Source organism: Nannospalax galili, unplaced genomic scaffold (genome assembly GCF_000622305.1).
Source record: "Nannospalax galili isolate Female #2095 unplaced genomic scaffold, S.galili_v1.0 scaffold302, whole genome shotgun sequence".
In the NCBI taxonomy this organism is placed as follows: Eukaryota; Metazoa; Chordata; class Mammalia; order Rodentia; family Spalacidae; genus Nannospalax; species Nannospalax galili.
Genome location: NW_008350120.1, coordinates 3,924,145 through 3,938,741, shown reverse-complemented (window position 1 = coordinate 3,938,741; position 14,597 = coordinate 3,924,145). Strand labels below are relative to the sequence as shown.

General features: G+C 51.2%; 1 protein-coding gene across 1 annotated transcript in view; it reads right to left on the bottom strand.

Moving 5' to 3' along the window:
• The window catches only part of Dpp6 (dipeptidyl peptidase like 6), a gene marked incomplete in the record, with an annotated part of 754,370 nt that overhangs the window by 106,174 nt on the left and 633,599 nt on the right, over positions 1 to 14,597 (bottom strand). Inside the window, 2 exon segments of the mRNA XM_017801700.1 lie at positions 4,413 to 4,510; positions 5,626 to 5,780. Of these exon segments, the coding sequence (XP_017657189.1) occupies positions 4,413 to 4,510; positions 5,626 to 5,780 (253 nt within the window).

The window sequence follows — 14,597 nt, the reverse complement described above, 5'->3', positions numbered from 1 at the left end:
ATGAGTTGGCCCTTAGGGCTGGTGATGGCACTTCTTCATATTTAAATCAAAGAGGAGGAGATGTTGGGGACCCTTGTTGTGTAAAGTAGCAGTCCCTTCATGTCCGGATAGCCCATGGGCTCGGCTTCAAATGCAGGGACTTCTTTTATCAACAGGGTGCTTTTCTGGCATCTTCCTGACTCGTCTTTTGAAGTAGCCGCCACAGAAACATGGCCTCCGGCTCTGGAAATGCCAGGTTTTTCCTGTGTGATTTTCAGGCAGTCTGGCAGCCTGGCAGGAGCCCACTTCCATATGTAAATAGGGCATCCCACAAAGTACCTATCAGCTAAAGCTTTTTACCACTACCCCCACGGTATAAAATGTCCTGGTTTTCTCTCAATATTGGAGCTAGATCACTAGGAACTAGAGCTGGGACACTGAGACTTGGAGCCAAGCAGAGCCACTTAATAAAGAGCTGTAACACGGAAAGCTGAATCCTGTGTCTCACTGCCTACGATCCAGTCTCTCCGGGGGGCGCTATCCTTCCGTCATCGACTCACGGAAACCCAGCTTTAGCCACCCCGCACCTCTCCTCGTGACCCGGCAGCTGACGGGTCCCGAACTTAGAGAGAGAATGCACGGGTGAAATTGGGGCGGAACTCGACCTGGCCAGCCCCAGTAGCAGAGGGATCCACAGCGGAGAAGCTGGGACCTGCCAGCAACGCGGAGCAGACGCCGCGGGACCTGCCGCCTTCCAGGTGTGCGCAGGGGACCGGCGCCACGCTAGCAGCTGGCACCCCGAGATCCCTGCGCACCCCATATATGTGAAAGAGGGCGCTTGGCACAGACTGGAATGTTCTCTCCAAGTCTGGCATGTCACAGACCAGATGCAGAAAAAAAGCAAGTTTTCTTTCTCAAAAAATTGTCTTGCTTCCAAAACTATTAAACCATCCCTCCCCCCACAACAATGAACCGTCAGTGTCCCTTCCAAGACCCTCAAGGGCAGGCTTCACAGGACAGGCCCCCCCCCGCCTACTTTTTCTTGATGGAGGTTGTCACCAATGGCTGAATACTTAAAAAGGTCTTCATTCTTATAAAGAGTCGAGGACAAAGGAAGAAACCTGCCATCAAAATTCTATAGGAATGTGGTCTTTGGTTCTAATTTGTAGATTAATCTATTCAGGCCCCGTTACTGAATGGTGGTACAGCCTTACATGCAGGGGATGGGGGGGATGAGGGGGTTAGGGTTCCTGTTTCACCCACTTCACATCCTAAGTGGGCTAGAAATTGGGGTAAGAGCAGCTGGTCTGGGACCGGAGCATTGGCTCGGCAGCCGAGCACACTTGTTTTTGCAGAGTTCAATTCCTGGCACCCACGCCCGGCAACTCACAACTGCCTGCGACTCCAGCTTCAAACCCGACGCCCTCTTCTGGCCTCTACAGGCACCTACACCCATGTGCACATATCCACACACAGACACACATACACACATTATTAAAAACAAAATGAAGAGGCTGGAGAGATGGCTCAGCAGTTATGAGCACTGTTTATTCTTGCAGAGGACCCAAGTTCAGTTTCCAGTACCCACAAGGCAGCTAACAACCATCTATAATTCCAGTTACAGGGCAGAGGTGTATCCTGTACTTTGCTGGACTGGACTTTTGGCTGACTGGGCAGCTTTCAACTCTGTTGGGGCAGAAGACTCTTGTGAGCTCTGCCTGCTGGACCAGCCGTAACCCAGCCAGTTCAGTGGTGCATGACTACCAAACTGCCTGTATATACTCAACTTTTCAAATGCTCTCCAGACTCATTTAAACACCTTTCTGCATCCTTTATTAAGTATTGAGATAAATCTTCAACTCAAGTTGACCACTTAACTGACAACGGCCGCTGGAGACCAGGGCAGGCAGAGCTACATGAACCGGAACTTCTGAGACAGGAGGGGAGTCACGACGGGAGACTGGCCTGCAGGGACTATTCCCAGCCAGGAGACCCATGGCTGCTGAAGCCAGGCCTGTGCTCCCTGCATCGTCTCCTGGCATTTCCACAGCCACCCAGGAGACTGAACACCTCTGTCACTGCATGGCTCCGTTTGACAGATGAGATAGGAGCACACGAGGTCAACAGCCTTGCACTGAGACCACAACATGACTCCTACCACTAATACTCCTAGCTAGCCAAAACGGGAAGGCAGAATGTGAGCCCAGATGGTCGGCAGGGACCCTCACTGCACACAGGGCTCTGTGTATCTGAGGACCCTCACTGCACACAGCAGGGCTCTGTCTTGCTCGAGCTTTACTGAACCAGGATACTTGCTCTGCATGACTAGGGGATGGGCAGGGAGGGATCACGACATACAGCACTCTGCAACGCACACAAGGTAGCCCCACAACAAGACTCACCAGGCCCCAGATTTTATTTAGTGCGGAAGCTGAGAAATTCTGGTCTAGCCTGCAACATGGTCACCCAGGCGGGTGGTCTCCTCTTCCACACACCTTCATGATCCTTTTCAGGCCCACAACTGTTACCATACCGACTTGCCTGAGTTTTTCCCTCTACATGGTGGACTCTGAGATCACTCACCACTAAACTCTTGGTGCCTGGTCAGAGACAGGCAAACTCCAGCTGTGTGCTTATACTGAGTTCATGTTCTGATGCGTCTGTGCTCACCTTAAAGAAAATCTCAAGGAAGTGTGACGGAGGATCAGTGGGTGGTGGGGCACCTGCATGTTACAAATTTATATTGTTCATGAAGCACATTATTACATTTCGCTTAAGAAATTAGAGCGAGCAGAAGACCTGAAACCCAGCATTGAAGCTTGAAGTCCTGACTCTTAACAGTTTCTCATTGTCCTTGAAGCTAATCAAGCCTGTGGAAACAGCATCCCCAAATTGACTAAATGAGACTCTCAATTAACTCAAACAGATGGCTGAAGTTTTCCAGGTGACTTTCCATATTAATTCAGCACGTGGGCTGGACCAGGCCCCAGGAGGCTTGGCAGGGATTGGCTGAGAAGAAAACTACGAAATAGACGGATTTTAGGAGAGATGCAGAGGCACTGGTCTGAACTGTTTTATCCCAGCAAAAATACCACCAGCCAATCGATTGGTCTCCCTCACCCAGTGCACACAGAGTGGTCTGCCCAGTGATGGGTCGTCATCATCCTGCCCTAGGAAGCTGCCTGGGCCCAGACTCAGGAGCTTCTCAGGGGGAGGGGATGTCAGCCTGTCTGGTGAAGAAGAGGAGTCCAGGATAGGAAGAGAAAGGAAGAGGCGAGCCCTTTACATAGCACTGGAGTTCCAAGCCTAGTCTGCCCCCTTCCCCTTGAGGTGACCATAACACCAGCTTCCACTGAAGAAAGGGGTTGGAAAGTCTAAGTAGAATTCCTCAGGGAAGGGAGGCCTAGGCTCTCTTTGAGTGTATTCTCCTCACTCTGTACCCTAAGTGCCCAAGAGCCCTGCAGAATTCTGCTGAGTCCAGCCATCTTCCCAGTCCATCCAGCTAGCTGTGCCTACTACTGTCCAATGAGTACCACTGGCCTTGGTGACCCACCATGAGAGGGAAGCAAGCTTCACACAGGGCAAAGAGGGTTGTAGGGTCAGGAAGGAGAGGATGGTGAGCAAATGGTGGAGAATACTCCCCAGGGAGAGCCAGGACCACAGTGGCACGGCTCCTGCCTTTCCCGAAGCTACCAGAAATGTCTAATAATGTGGAGTTTGTGACTAAATCATGAAGACTCGGGCTAGACATGCCAAAATGGGATGTTCTTGGCTCAAACAGCTCATTTTATGGAAATTCAGTCTTAGACACATGAGCCCTGGGTGCTGCATTTCCCTCACCCAGTATTCTTACGAGAGGAATAACGACCTTGTAATTGGACTCTATCGGTCCCAGATTGCTTCAATTCAAGGACAAAGCTAAACTAATATTCAAAGCATGTCCCTTAGATTGATCCCACTCAACTGCTTGGATTTGACAAAAAGCATCTACCCAAACCAGACATTTACAGTAAAACCTCAATGTCATTTTCCACATGTCTTTTCCAAGAACACAGTTACTACCCATTGGGAGCTTTGGCCTTTTCTAACAGGGCGGTTGCTGGAGCTGCTCAGTTAGAGACACTCTAAAATCCTGCTCTGAGATGGAGAGCCACTGACAGAAATCTGGCTCCATGGTTTTCTTGGAAGACCTGCACCAGGTCGTTCAGTGGGAGTCATCTGTCTGCCGTGTGAGTGACCTGGCTGATCAGGGACTGGCTGGACATGTTGTCCCAGCGGAGCCACCTAGATGGTAAGGAACACCAGCCTGGCATTTTGGGAAATCAAATAACTTATCAGCAAGAACATCACAATGAACAGACTCGGAAGCTTAAGCTAATGCGACCAGAGACCACGTGAGTTCTTTCCTATACAGTGGCTGGGAAGAAACCAACCTCATTCGTGGGTCATCGGGCGGCACCATCTCCAGGTCGTGGGTGGGTCCATTCAAGCCGATCACATGGAGGGAGACGCTGGGATTTTCACTGCCAGCCTGTGAAGTGAGGGGATAGAGCTGTGAGCAAGCGGCCATGTGTCTGGAGCCCACCATGGCTGTAGATTCCTCTCTGGAAGTCTTATAGGTAGGATTCCGGGAACTGGGAACTTCACAGGCAGAGTTTGAGTATGTCTGTGTGTGCAGCAGGCATTCGTGTGTGCATGTGTGTGCACATATTTGCCAAGGCCAGAGGACAGCCCTGGGTGTTATTCCTCCTTACCATCCACTTTTTTTTAGATGGGGACTCGCCCTGGCCTAGAGCACCACAATTCGGCCAGGCTGGCTTGCCAGTGAACTCCCTCTTGCTGGGCAGTGGAACATCTGGCTACATGTGTCCCAGCAACAAAACCCACACTCCTGATGCCAACCTCCCTCCAGGTGAGTGGGTTGTGGCCGTTTCAGACTCAGGACCTGCCTCGTGCTTGGATGCTGTGATTTGATGGAGGGCTGAGGTCTGGAGGACCCCTCTGACCCACTGCACCCTTTGCTGTTCTAGCAGCTTGGGTCTTTGTCCACTTGGGTTACCGTAACAAAATGGCAAGTGCTGGGCGGCTGGTTCAAACAACAGGACTGCAAACCTCATAGTTTTGGAGCCGGGAGTCCAACATCAGCGGACTGCCGACTCGGCAGCTGGTGAGGGCCCTGGCTTCATAGATGGGGCCTCCTCACTGCATCTCCACGTAGTCAGAATGGGAGAGAACGTTTTCTGCCGTTTCCTTCACGTGACCCCATGTGAAGGGCTCACCAGCCACGGCCCGATCGCCTTACAAAAACCCTGCCTCTGAACGCGATCACCTTGGGGTCTCAACATATGGGTATTGGGGGAATTTTGTCACTTGGAGTCATGTTTGGGGGCAATGTATTTATTTGGCTTCTAACCAACTTAGACAAATGATAAACAGTTGTTCAATTACTTAAAATAAAGTAAACCTGTCAACAAATTCAACTCAACAAAGCTGGGACTTTAATGCGGCTTAATGAGAGATAATCTTTTGGGTGTTTACGGAGTTGCTCGTAAACACGTCTGATTATCACCTCTCTGCACTCAGAGCAGGGGGTGGGAAGTCAGCTCATGAATGATTCAGGCTTGGCTGAGCCTGCTCTTTGCCTACCTTGGGATAGTGGTAGGGCTTCACGGTGGGGTAGACGGAGCCCGTGTAGGTTGGCAGTTCCATGAGGGGAACTCGGGAATCATTGATGGTGGCGTAGGCGAGCCTCGTGCCATCTGGAGACCACCAGTGTGCGATGTGGCTCTTCAGAATCTCCTCTGTGGGAAGATGAAGGAGGAATGGTGACCAGCCGCACGGTCCCTTAGAACCCTCCGGCCTGTGCACCTGCTGCGATCTCTGAGCCACCCTCCTGGGCCCTGGGTACAGCCCTGCTCCCACCACGGGGCACAGGAAATGTCGGCTTCCTACCACCAGCCCTGACACAGTAAACCAAAGCTCAGCCAAACAGGCTGGTTGTGTGAAACTGGTTCTTGTGCACAAACTAAGGAACATTTTTCCCCCTAAATGGGGATCATTACATTCTAATTATCTCTTTTAATTTCCTATTAGGTTTGACACACTTTTTGTGGCATAGGTGTGCATCGTATATGTACGCATGTGTGGATGCATGTGCACATACATGTGGAGGTGCAGAGGAGGATGTTGGGTGCCTTTCTCTATTGCTCTCCATCTTATTTTTCAGACGAGGTCTCTTATGGAACCAGGGGGTGGGGAGAGAGGGATCGATCAGAAGTCGACCTCGGGCATCACTCCTCAGATGCCATCTCCCTTGTTCTTTGAGAGGCTCTCTCCTTGGCTCGGAGCTCACCGAGTAGGCTAGCCTGACTGGCCAAGGAGCCTGAGGAACCCTGTCTCTACCTCATGGGATTACAAGCACACAGCACCACACCCAGCTCATTTTACCTGGTTTCTGGAGATCGAACTCAGCTGTCATACTTGTGCGGCAAGCCCTTTACTAACTGGCCTGTCCCCCAAGTTCTGTAGGTGACCATTTTCATATAACTTTACAGAGAGCGCCAGAGGAAACTTGTTCATAGCATGCACACACATGCACAGGCCTGGTGAGGAACCTGGAGGCAGGAGCTGGAGCACAGACCATGGAGGAATGCTGCTTACTGGCTTGCTCCCCTGGCCCCTAGCTCAGCCTGCTTTCTTATACAATATAGGACCACCTGACCAGGGGTGGCACCACCCACAGTGGGCTGGGCCCTCCCACATCACTCAACAATCAAGAAAATGCCTCATAGACATGGCCACAGGCCAGTCCAATAGAGGAAATTACCAGTTGAGGCTCCCTCTGCCCAGGGGTGTCAAGACGACAGCTGACAACCAAAGCCAACCATGACTAAGGAAGACAGAAACCAGGCGCCAATCAGAAGCCCCATTATCCCTCCAATCCCATAAGTCTTCACTCGTCTGAGTTAACTAGAGATGAGCACTGTAGGGCCTGAAGTCTAGTACAGGGAGAAAAATCCTACCATGTGGGTTTAAAAAATATTTATTATTTATTATTTATTTTTATTTTATGTGTATGCATGTATTGCCTGCATGTAGGTAAGTGCACCCGTGTCATGCAATGCCCGCAGAGAACAGAAGAGGCTGTTGGATCCCCTGGAACTGGAGTTATGGACAGTTGTTAGCTGCCATGTCAGTATGGGATTTGAACCGAAGTCTTCTGCAAGAACAGTCAGTGTTCTTAATTTCTGAGCCATTAAGGGGAGCCATTAAGGGGCTCCAGCCCCTACCATGTGGGTTTTAAAAATATTTTATTCATTACTATTTTTATTTTATGTGTATGAGTGTATTGTCCGAATGTATGTTAAGTGTGGCCGTGTTGTGCAATTCCCATAGAGGTCAGAAGAGGGCATCATATTCCCCTGGGACTGGAGACATAGATGGTTGTTAGTCGTCATGTGGGTTCTGGGAGTTGAACCCAGCTCCTCTGCAAGAGCAGCCAGTGGTCTTAACCGCAGGGCCGTCTCTCCAGTCCCTGTTATTTTATTTTTGATACAGGGCCTTGCTACATAGTCCAGGCTGGCTTTAAATTGGGATCTCCCTGCCTCCATCTCACAGGTGCTAGGACTACAGGTGTCCCCTACCTGACCTGGCCTCTACTGTGTTTCTTACATGTCTAGGGAAGAAAAGCTGTCCACGTGTAAGTAATCAGGGTCTGGGACTCAGCAGTGATCTCCAGGGGTCTCGCTGGTATAGCAAAGGACTGCCTTTAAAGTAATGGCAACACAGTGGACGCCAGGGGTCCACCCATCAGGCCACTGTCACCCCAACCAGCTCTGTGTTCTTAGACAGGCAGAACGAAGGAACCAAGGAACCTGAAGACATGCAGACATGGGAAACACGTGTGTACTCGACTGAGAACAGAGTGTGTTGACGTGTTGGAAGTCTCAGCAGGATGCAGGCACCAGAGGGGAAGATACAGACGGAAGACGGGGGGTGACCTGGAGTGGATGGTGGGGTGCAGCTGGCCAGGGAGGACTCAGGACTTCTCAGCTGGCTCTGCTGGTACCCATGAAGGCCTTCCCAACCCAGTCAGTGGACTCCTGAGTCTCTGACACAGCTGCGTCCTGGGGAGGCCTGACGGTGCAGTTATTCCTACTCCATCCCTCACCCCATCCTGATGCTGGGGAACCTGGGGTCACACTGGATGAATTAGGAACTTCACTAAGTGTCATCGTGCTGGACAGCATCACTTGTCAACTGGACACACCCGAGTGTTGGGGAACCCTGCTGTTAAGGTTGGCTCCTTACTCTGCAGGGGCTTCCTGCCTGACTTACCTGGAAAGTGCCGCTAAGCACGGATGCTTGGCCTCATTTAACATGACCTTTGGCACAGTTACCTGGAGTAAAAACTACCCCCAGGTTTTTTCTATATGATAACTAGGCATTGCCCGGTAGTCGGATGACAGGAGCCTTCACTGCCACATGTAAATAAAGCATACTATGAGCACCTATCAGCTGAAGCATTGGCTACTGCCTCCACACTATATTTTCCCTAATCCCCACTGAATAAACGGAGCTGTTTCACTGAGTCTGGAGCTGTTTGCATCACTGAACCTGCCTCCCCGGAAGGGCTTTCTTCCGTCAGTGCTCACTGGCCATTCGGACCCCGTTCGTCGCTTCTGCCCCCTTTGTCCTCGTGGACCAGTGGCCAGCAACCCACGAGGGAAGGGAGAGACCCCACACCCGGGTACAGGGGACCTCAGTTGAGGAATTGCCTCCATTGGACAGGCCTGTGGCCGTCTGTATGGTAGTGTCTTGATTATTCAGTGTCGTGGGAGGGCCCAGCCCACTGTGGATGATGTCAACACTGGCCAGGTGGTCCTGTGTTGTATAAGAAAGCAGGCTGAGCACAGGCCAGGGGAGCAAGCCAGTAAGCAGTGTTCCTCAGTGGTCTGTGCTCCAGGTTCCTGCCCTGGCTTCTCTTGATGGACTGTGCTATAAGCCAAATAAACCCTTTCCTCCCCAAGTCGGTTTTGGTCAGTGTTTTTTTTCAATCACAGCAATAGAAAACTAACTAAAACAGTCGTTGGCTGCCACATCTTTCCTCCCTGTCCTCTAGAGTGCCTTCCCACAGGCCTCTGCAGCCTTGTGCTGATTCCTCATAGAATACGACAGTTTTCCAGGGACCCTGGCACTAGACTGGTGTCTCAGGACACACTGATGTTGTGTCAAGGTGATTTCCCCACCCCAACCCCTGGGCAGTATAGGCTGGAGCACGGGGCAGTCAGAGGGAGCTCAAGGATCCAGAGTCTTGGGTTCAAGCCCTAACCTGGCTATGATAGATGTAATTATTTTTTGAGATATGGTCTTACTGTGTAGCCCCAGCTGGTGTGGAACTTGTTATGCAGACCATCCTAGGTAGCCTTGATTTCACAGCGATCTACCTGCCTCTGCCTCTTGAGAGTTAGGATTATAGGTGTGTACCACCACACCCAGCTTTAAATTTTTACTGATTTATTTATTTTTTGTGTATGAGTATTTTTCCTGCATGTATTTAAGTGCACATGTGCATGAAGTCCACATGGTGGCCAGAAGAGGGCGTCAGAGCCCCTGGAATTGGAGTTACAAGGTTGTGAGCTGTCATGTTACTGGGAATGGAACCTGGGTCCTCTGCAAGAGCAGCCACTGCTCTTAACTGCTGGGCCATCTCTCCAGCCCCTGCTGTCTGTTCTTGAGTGAGTCTCCATCTATGAAATGGAGGGGGTCAGTGCAGCCTGACCTCCCTGCTGTGCAGGGATCACGTGGCATCCATCTATCTCCAGGGAGCATTTCCAGTGCTTTTGAGGACACAGAGGTATGCTGAGGTGGGTGAGGAGGAGGAAAGCAAGAGCCAGGCTTCAAGGCTTGTACGTTTCCAGGGTCTTCAGCAGCAGGGAGAGTGACTTTCAGGTGTGAGTTTGGAATGAGGTGATTTCAGAAATGACTTTATATGGAGCCACATGATCAGCCAGGGTGCTCACAAGGCGCAGTGGGTAAGAAGCTCGGGCAGATGGTACCCTGGAAAAAGCAGGAGCCATTTGAATGCAATTTGCAGTGATTCTGCTCCATCAGTCTTCTTTGTGGGACCAGGAGGGAAGGGACCATTTTGCAAGCACCGTTGTCTAGCAGAGATGAGTCTGGGGAAGAGGGAGGATGGGGGAGCCTGCAGGAGGCTTCAGAGGGGGGCCTTGCACACTGTTCCTGGGCATCCATTAAGAACCAGCTTAGGCAGGAAAGATGGCTGGCCACCACAAGCCAATGGTCATAGCCAAGTCCTGGAGTGATGACGGCATGGTGGTGCGCACTTGCGATCCAGAGCGGGGAGGCGGAGTCAGGCAAATCTTTAGTGCTCACTGGCCAGCCAACCTAACCTACCTTCTGAGTTCCAGGCCAGAGAGGGACCCTGCCTCCGAAGTGGGTGGTGCCCGAGGGACAACATCCAGGGCTGGCCCCTGGCCTCAACGTGCATACAAACATGTGCACATGTACCCATATGTACATGTGTCTCTGCACATGCATAAGCACACACAGGAGAGAGAGGAGGGAGGGAGGGAGGGAGGGAGGGACAGGGAGAGAGAGAGAGAGAGGGCGAGCTGTTTTTCACATCAAAAGGCCAGCAGCGCCCTTTGACACATGGCTCTTTGGTGTTTTTTCATTTTCCTGTATACTGGTTGCTCATTAAGGAGATAATTAAGTATTAAAAATGAAGGGGAAAGATGGGCAGACGAAGCCCTGGCAGTAGGCATCATTATTAATGTCCCCATTCTGCAAACATTTCTCCAGCATCCCTCGCCTAATGAGGCAGCTACTTAAATGCCAGGCACAAAATGTACGTTAGGAACAGAGATTTGCAGACGGGGGCGGGGGAATCCCTATTTCATCAAGTGAATTAACTGCTCGAACCCTTGGCCTGGAATGAAATGAAGAGCTGACCTTTCTGAACAAGCGTGGCTCGCTCAGGAAAAGCAGGACGGTGTCTTTCCCTCATGTCGGGCCCTTTGCTCTGTCAGGGGACAGTCCTAGCACACACTGGTTGGTTGGTAGCTGCCTCGCTCTAGATGATGCCCGATGCCCGAGGTGGATGCACCCAGCTCAGCTCACAGGAGCACAGCTCCTTTCACTGTCTCCAGTGACATAATTCGCACTGCTCGGTATTCATGGAGACCACCATAAGGGCGTGTCCAGGGGACCACCCCCTCTGGGCTCAGGGGAGCCCACACAGGTTGCTTGGTCGCCTCTAGTCTCATGCCACTGCTTTTGCCTGGGTGCAGAGTGGGCCACAGGTGGGCACGGGATGTTCCATGTGTGGACGTTGTACCCCCAGTTATGGACTCTGGCCTAGCTAGGATGGATGGGTTGTGGTGGGAGGCCAGGTCCCTTTCCTGCAGAAATGCCACAGCCGGCTGTAGAGCACATTCTGCTAATAACTGGCAGAGGAAAGAGATCTTGACACTGTGACAAGGGGAATGTGGGGGACATTAGGCAAAGCGCAACAAACCAGACGGGGAACTTAGAGGAGGGACTCTGGAGACCTGCTTGAAGCTGGGACTGTAGGAGGCTCAGGGGAGGGGGAAGGGCGGGGCCTGGAGCTCTGTGGGCTACCTCCTTGCCTCCTGTCACCACTCTGAGTTGGGTGGGGGAGACAAACTGCTCCTGGAAGGAGGCTCTGTGCTTGCTTGAGTTGCAGAGCATAAAACAGCATCTGGGTTCACTCTTCCTCCCTCCACACCGCACACTGTGCGTGGATGTGAAGGAGGCATTAAAAGCGCAAGAGGGTCCTCACTGGGGAAGATAATCAAGTGATAATCAAACATGAGAAAAGATTAGTTAAGTGAGGAGCTGGAGCGTGCTCCGTGAGGCCCGCAGGCTCCTGGGGAGAGAGAGGGAGCATCTGCAGGCTGTGGGGCAGGAGGGGGAGGTGGATCGTGACAGAAGCTGGCCCTCAGGCTCTCTCCCCTCACTGGCCCTGGCTTACAGCCATTATCCTCTATTCCTTCCCTAAAGAGCCTCCCAGATTTTATAAGTTCTTGCCTCTTCCCAGCTCCCAACAGGGACCTGGCTCAGGAGGGAGAGCAGCACTTGGTTCCAGCTACATGGGTTGTGGGGCGTGTGTTCCAGCGGAGAGGTTAGGTAAGTGGCTGGGCTCGTGAATTTGGATTGTCAGCTTGATTGGGTGAAGAAACAGCTGAGGAATTAGTGAGGTACACCTTTGGGTGTATCTGTGAAAGTATTTCCAGAGAGACTTAACTGAGGGGGACTCCTGGTCCCCCGCGTGTGGGTGGCAACATCCCATAGGCTGGGGTCACAGTTTATAAAAAGGGAAACAGGAGAAAGCCAGCCAAGTACCGGCCTTTTATTTCTGCTTGTTCCATTGGACACAATGTGACCATATGCCTCACACTCCCGCCCTCATGTGTTTCATGCCATGATGGACTGAACCCTCAAACCACGAATCCAAATAAACACCTTCTGTCCTTCGGTAGTTACTGTCAATTTTCTTTGTCTTTTTGAGACGGGGTCTCCCTGTAGCCCCAGCTGGCCTGGAACTCACTATGTAGACCAGGCTGGCCTTGAACTCACAGAGATCCGCCTGCCTCTGCCTCCTGAGCGCTGGGATTAAAGGTGTGCACCAATACAGGAAATGACACCCCAAAGTGGGGTCATCTCTGTGACTTCCTGATCATATGGCTCATAGGCCTTTGGAACTGGTTTGTGGAAGGAATGTGAAAGTTTGGAACTGTGGGCTAGGGAAGCATAGACTACCATAAATGGGGCTTAAATTTAGAGCAGAATGCCAGACAGTGGATGACAGATCATGAGATCTAGGAGGGGAATAAGGGACTCTGCGGGGAACGTGGTTAGAGGCTGTTTATGTTATTCTCTGGCAAAGAATCTGGCTGTATTATGCTCACGTCTTGAAAATCTGAGTGGGGTTGAATTCCAAAGTAATGGATGAAACTCTTTGGAGGAGGAATTCTCAAAACAGCACAACATCCAGGTCGCAGTGTGCTCACTGCTTAACTACAGTGAGAGGGAACGGAAATGAGAAATGTGCTGTTTGGAGAAGAAAGGAACAGGAGGGAGTTAGAGGAGGGTGCAGAGGAAGCATCTGGAACTGAAGGAGATTAGCACAATTAGAGTGTGGTGCAAACTGAGTCCCAGGACCCCAGGAAGGCGTGCTGAGGGCGTGACCCAGCCAAGGCTCTACCTTGTGAAATTGAAAATGCATCTGGATGGAGAGAATGCCACCAAAGGGGTTCCATGCTCAAAACGAATGACCCAGGGATGCGTTTTCTCAAGTTCAACACACAAGCACACAGGACCACTGCATCTGCGGTTGAAGGGGTGGATCACGTCTTGAACCGGCGTCAGAACTTGGCAGTTGTTCATACAGCGCTGGTCCAAGAATACAAACTACAAGAGTCCTGGGGCCTCGGAGGCAACAGGACTCTAGAAAGAGGTTTCATTAGGCAGTGTATGGCAGGGCCCCGAGGCCACTGCATGGAGCTGTGAACACAAAGCCTGAGTTGCAATGGAGACTTCAGGAAGGACGAAATCCTAGAACAGTGGGGTGTCTACTGAGGAAAGCTGCAGGCATTGAGCGAACTGGCAAGAGAAGAGAGAGAGAGAGAGAGAGAGAGAGAGAGAGAGAGAGAGAGAAACATGTACTGCGTAACTGGAAGGGCAGGCCTTCCCAAGCCTGCTGGGGCCCAGATGACTCAATCATGAGCCCCGGATACTGGGCATGGAGCTTCAGGATTTGGTGCCTGCCCCGCTGGTTTCCTGTCTTGCTTTGGTCTGACCTTTCCTTCCTTATGCCCCTTATGCCCCATAACTATCTTGTGGAATGGGAATATTATACGGTGTCATTGTGCATTGGAAGTATGCAACTTTTTAAAAAATTTACTGGAGCTCAAAGTTAAGAGTCTCAGAAGAGACTTTGGCACGGTGGTGTAATTTAAGACTATGTGGACTTTTGAAGTTGGATTGAAGGCATTTTGCCTTATGAGTTGGCCACGAGTCTGGGGGTCAAGGTGGAATGTTAGAGTTTGTGGTGTTTGGGTTTCACGTTGATAAAGGGGTTGACTTGTGATAGCTAATTCTGATTGCTAACTTGACTGGATTAAATACCTACGGAATTAGCAAGGTGTACCGTAAGTGGTATATGTAAGAGTTCTCCCCAAGGGGGTTAACTGAGGGGTAAGATGTCATGAATGTGGGCGACACCATCCTATGGACTGGGGGTCCAGGCTATAAAAAAGGGAAAAAGGAGAAATCCAATGGAGTACCAGCATCCATCTCCGCTTCTCGACTGGCTGCGACGTGACCAGGCACCTGATAGCCCCCCCTTTTCTTCCTTACCACGATGCACTGTATCCCCCAAACAGCGAGCCATACTAACCTCTCTTTGTCAAGGATTTCATCACAGCGAACATAGGGAGCTATCATCTTTGACCAGAAGCATCACCCCACAAAGGGTTATACCACCCTAGTGTGGACCGGGACATACAAGATGTGAACAAAATGGCCTTTCACATCCTTGGTGATGGCAGCCATTGGAAAAAGTTTTGCTGTGT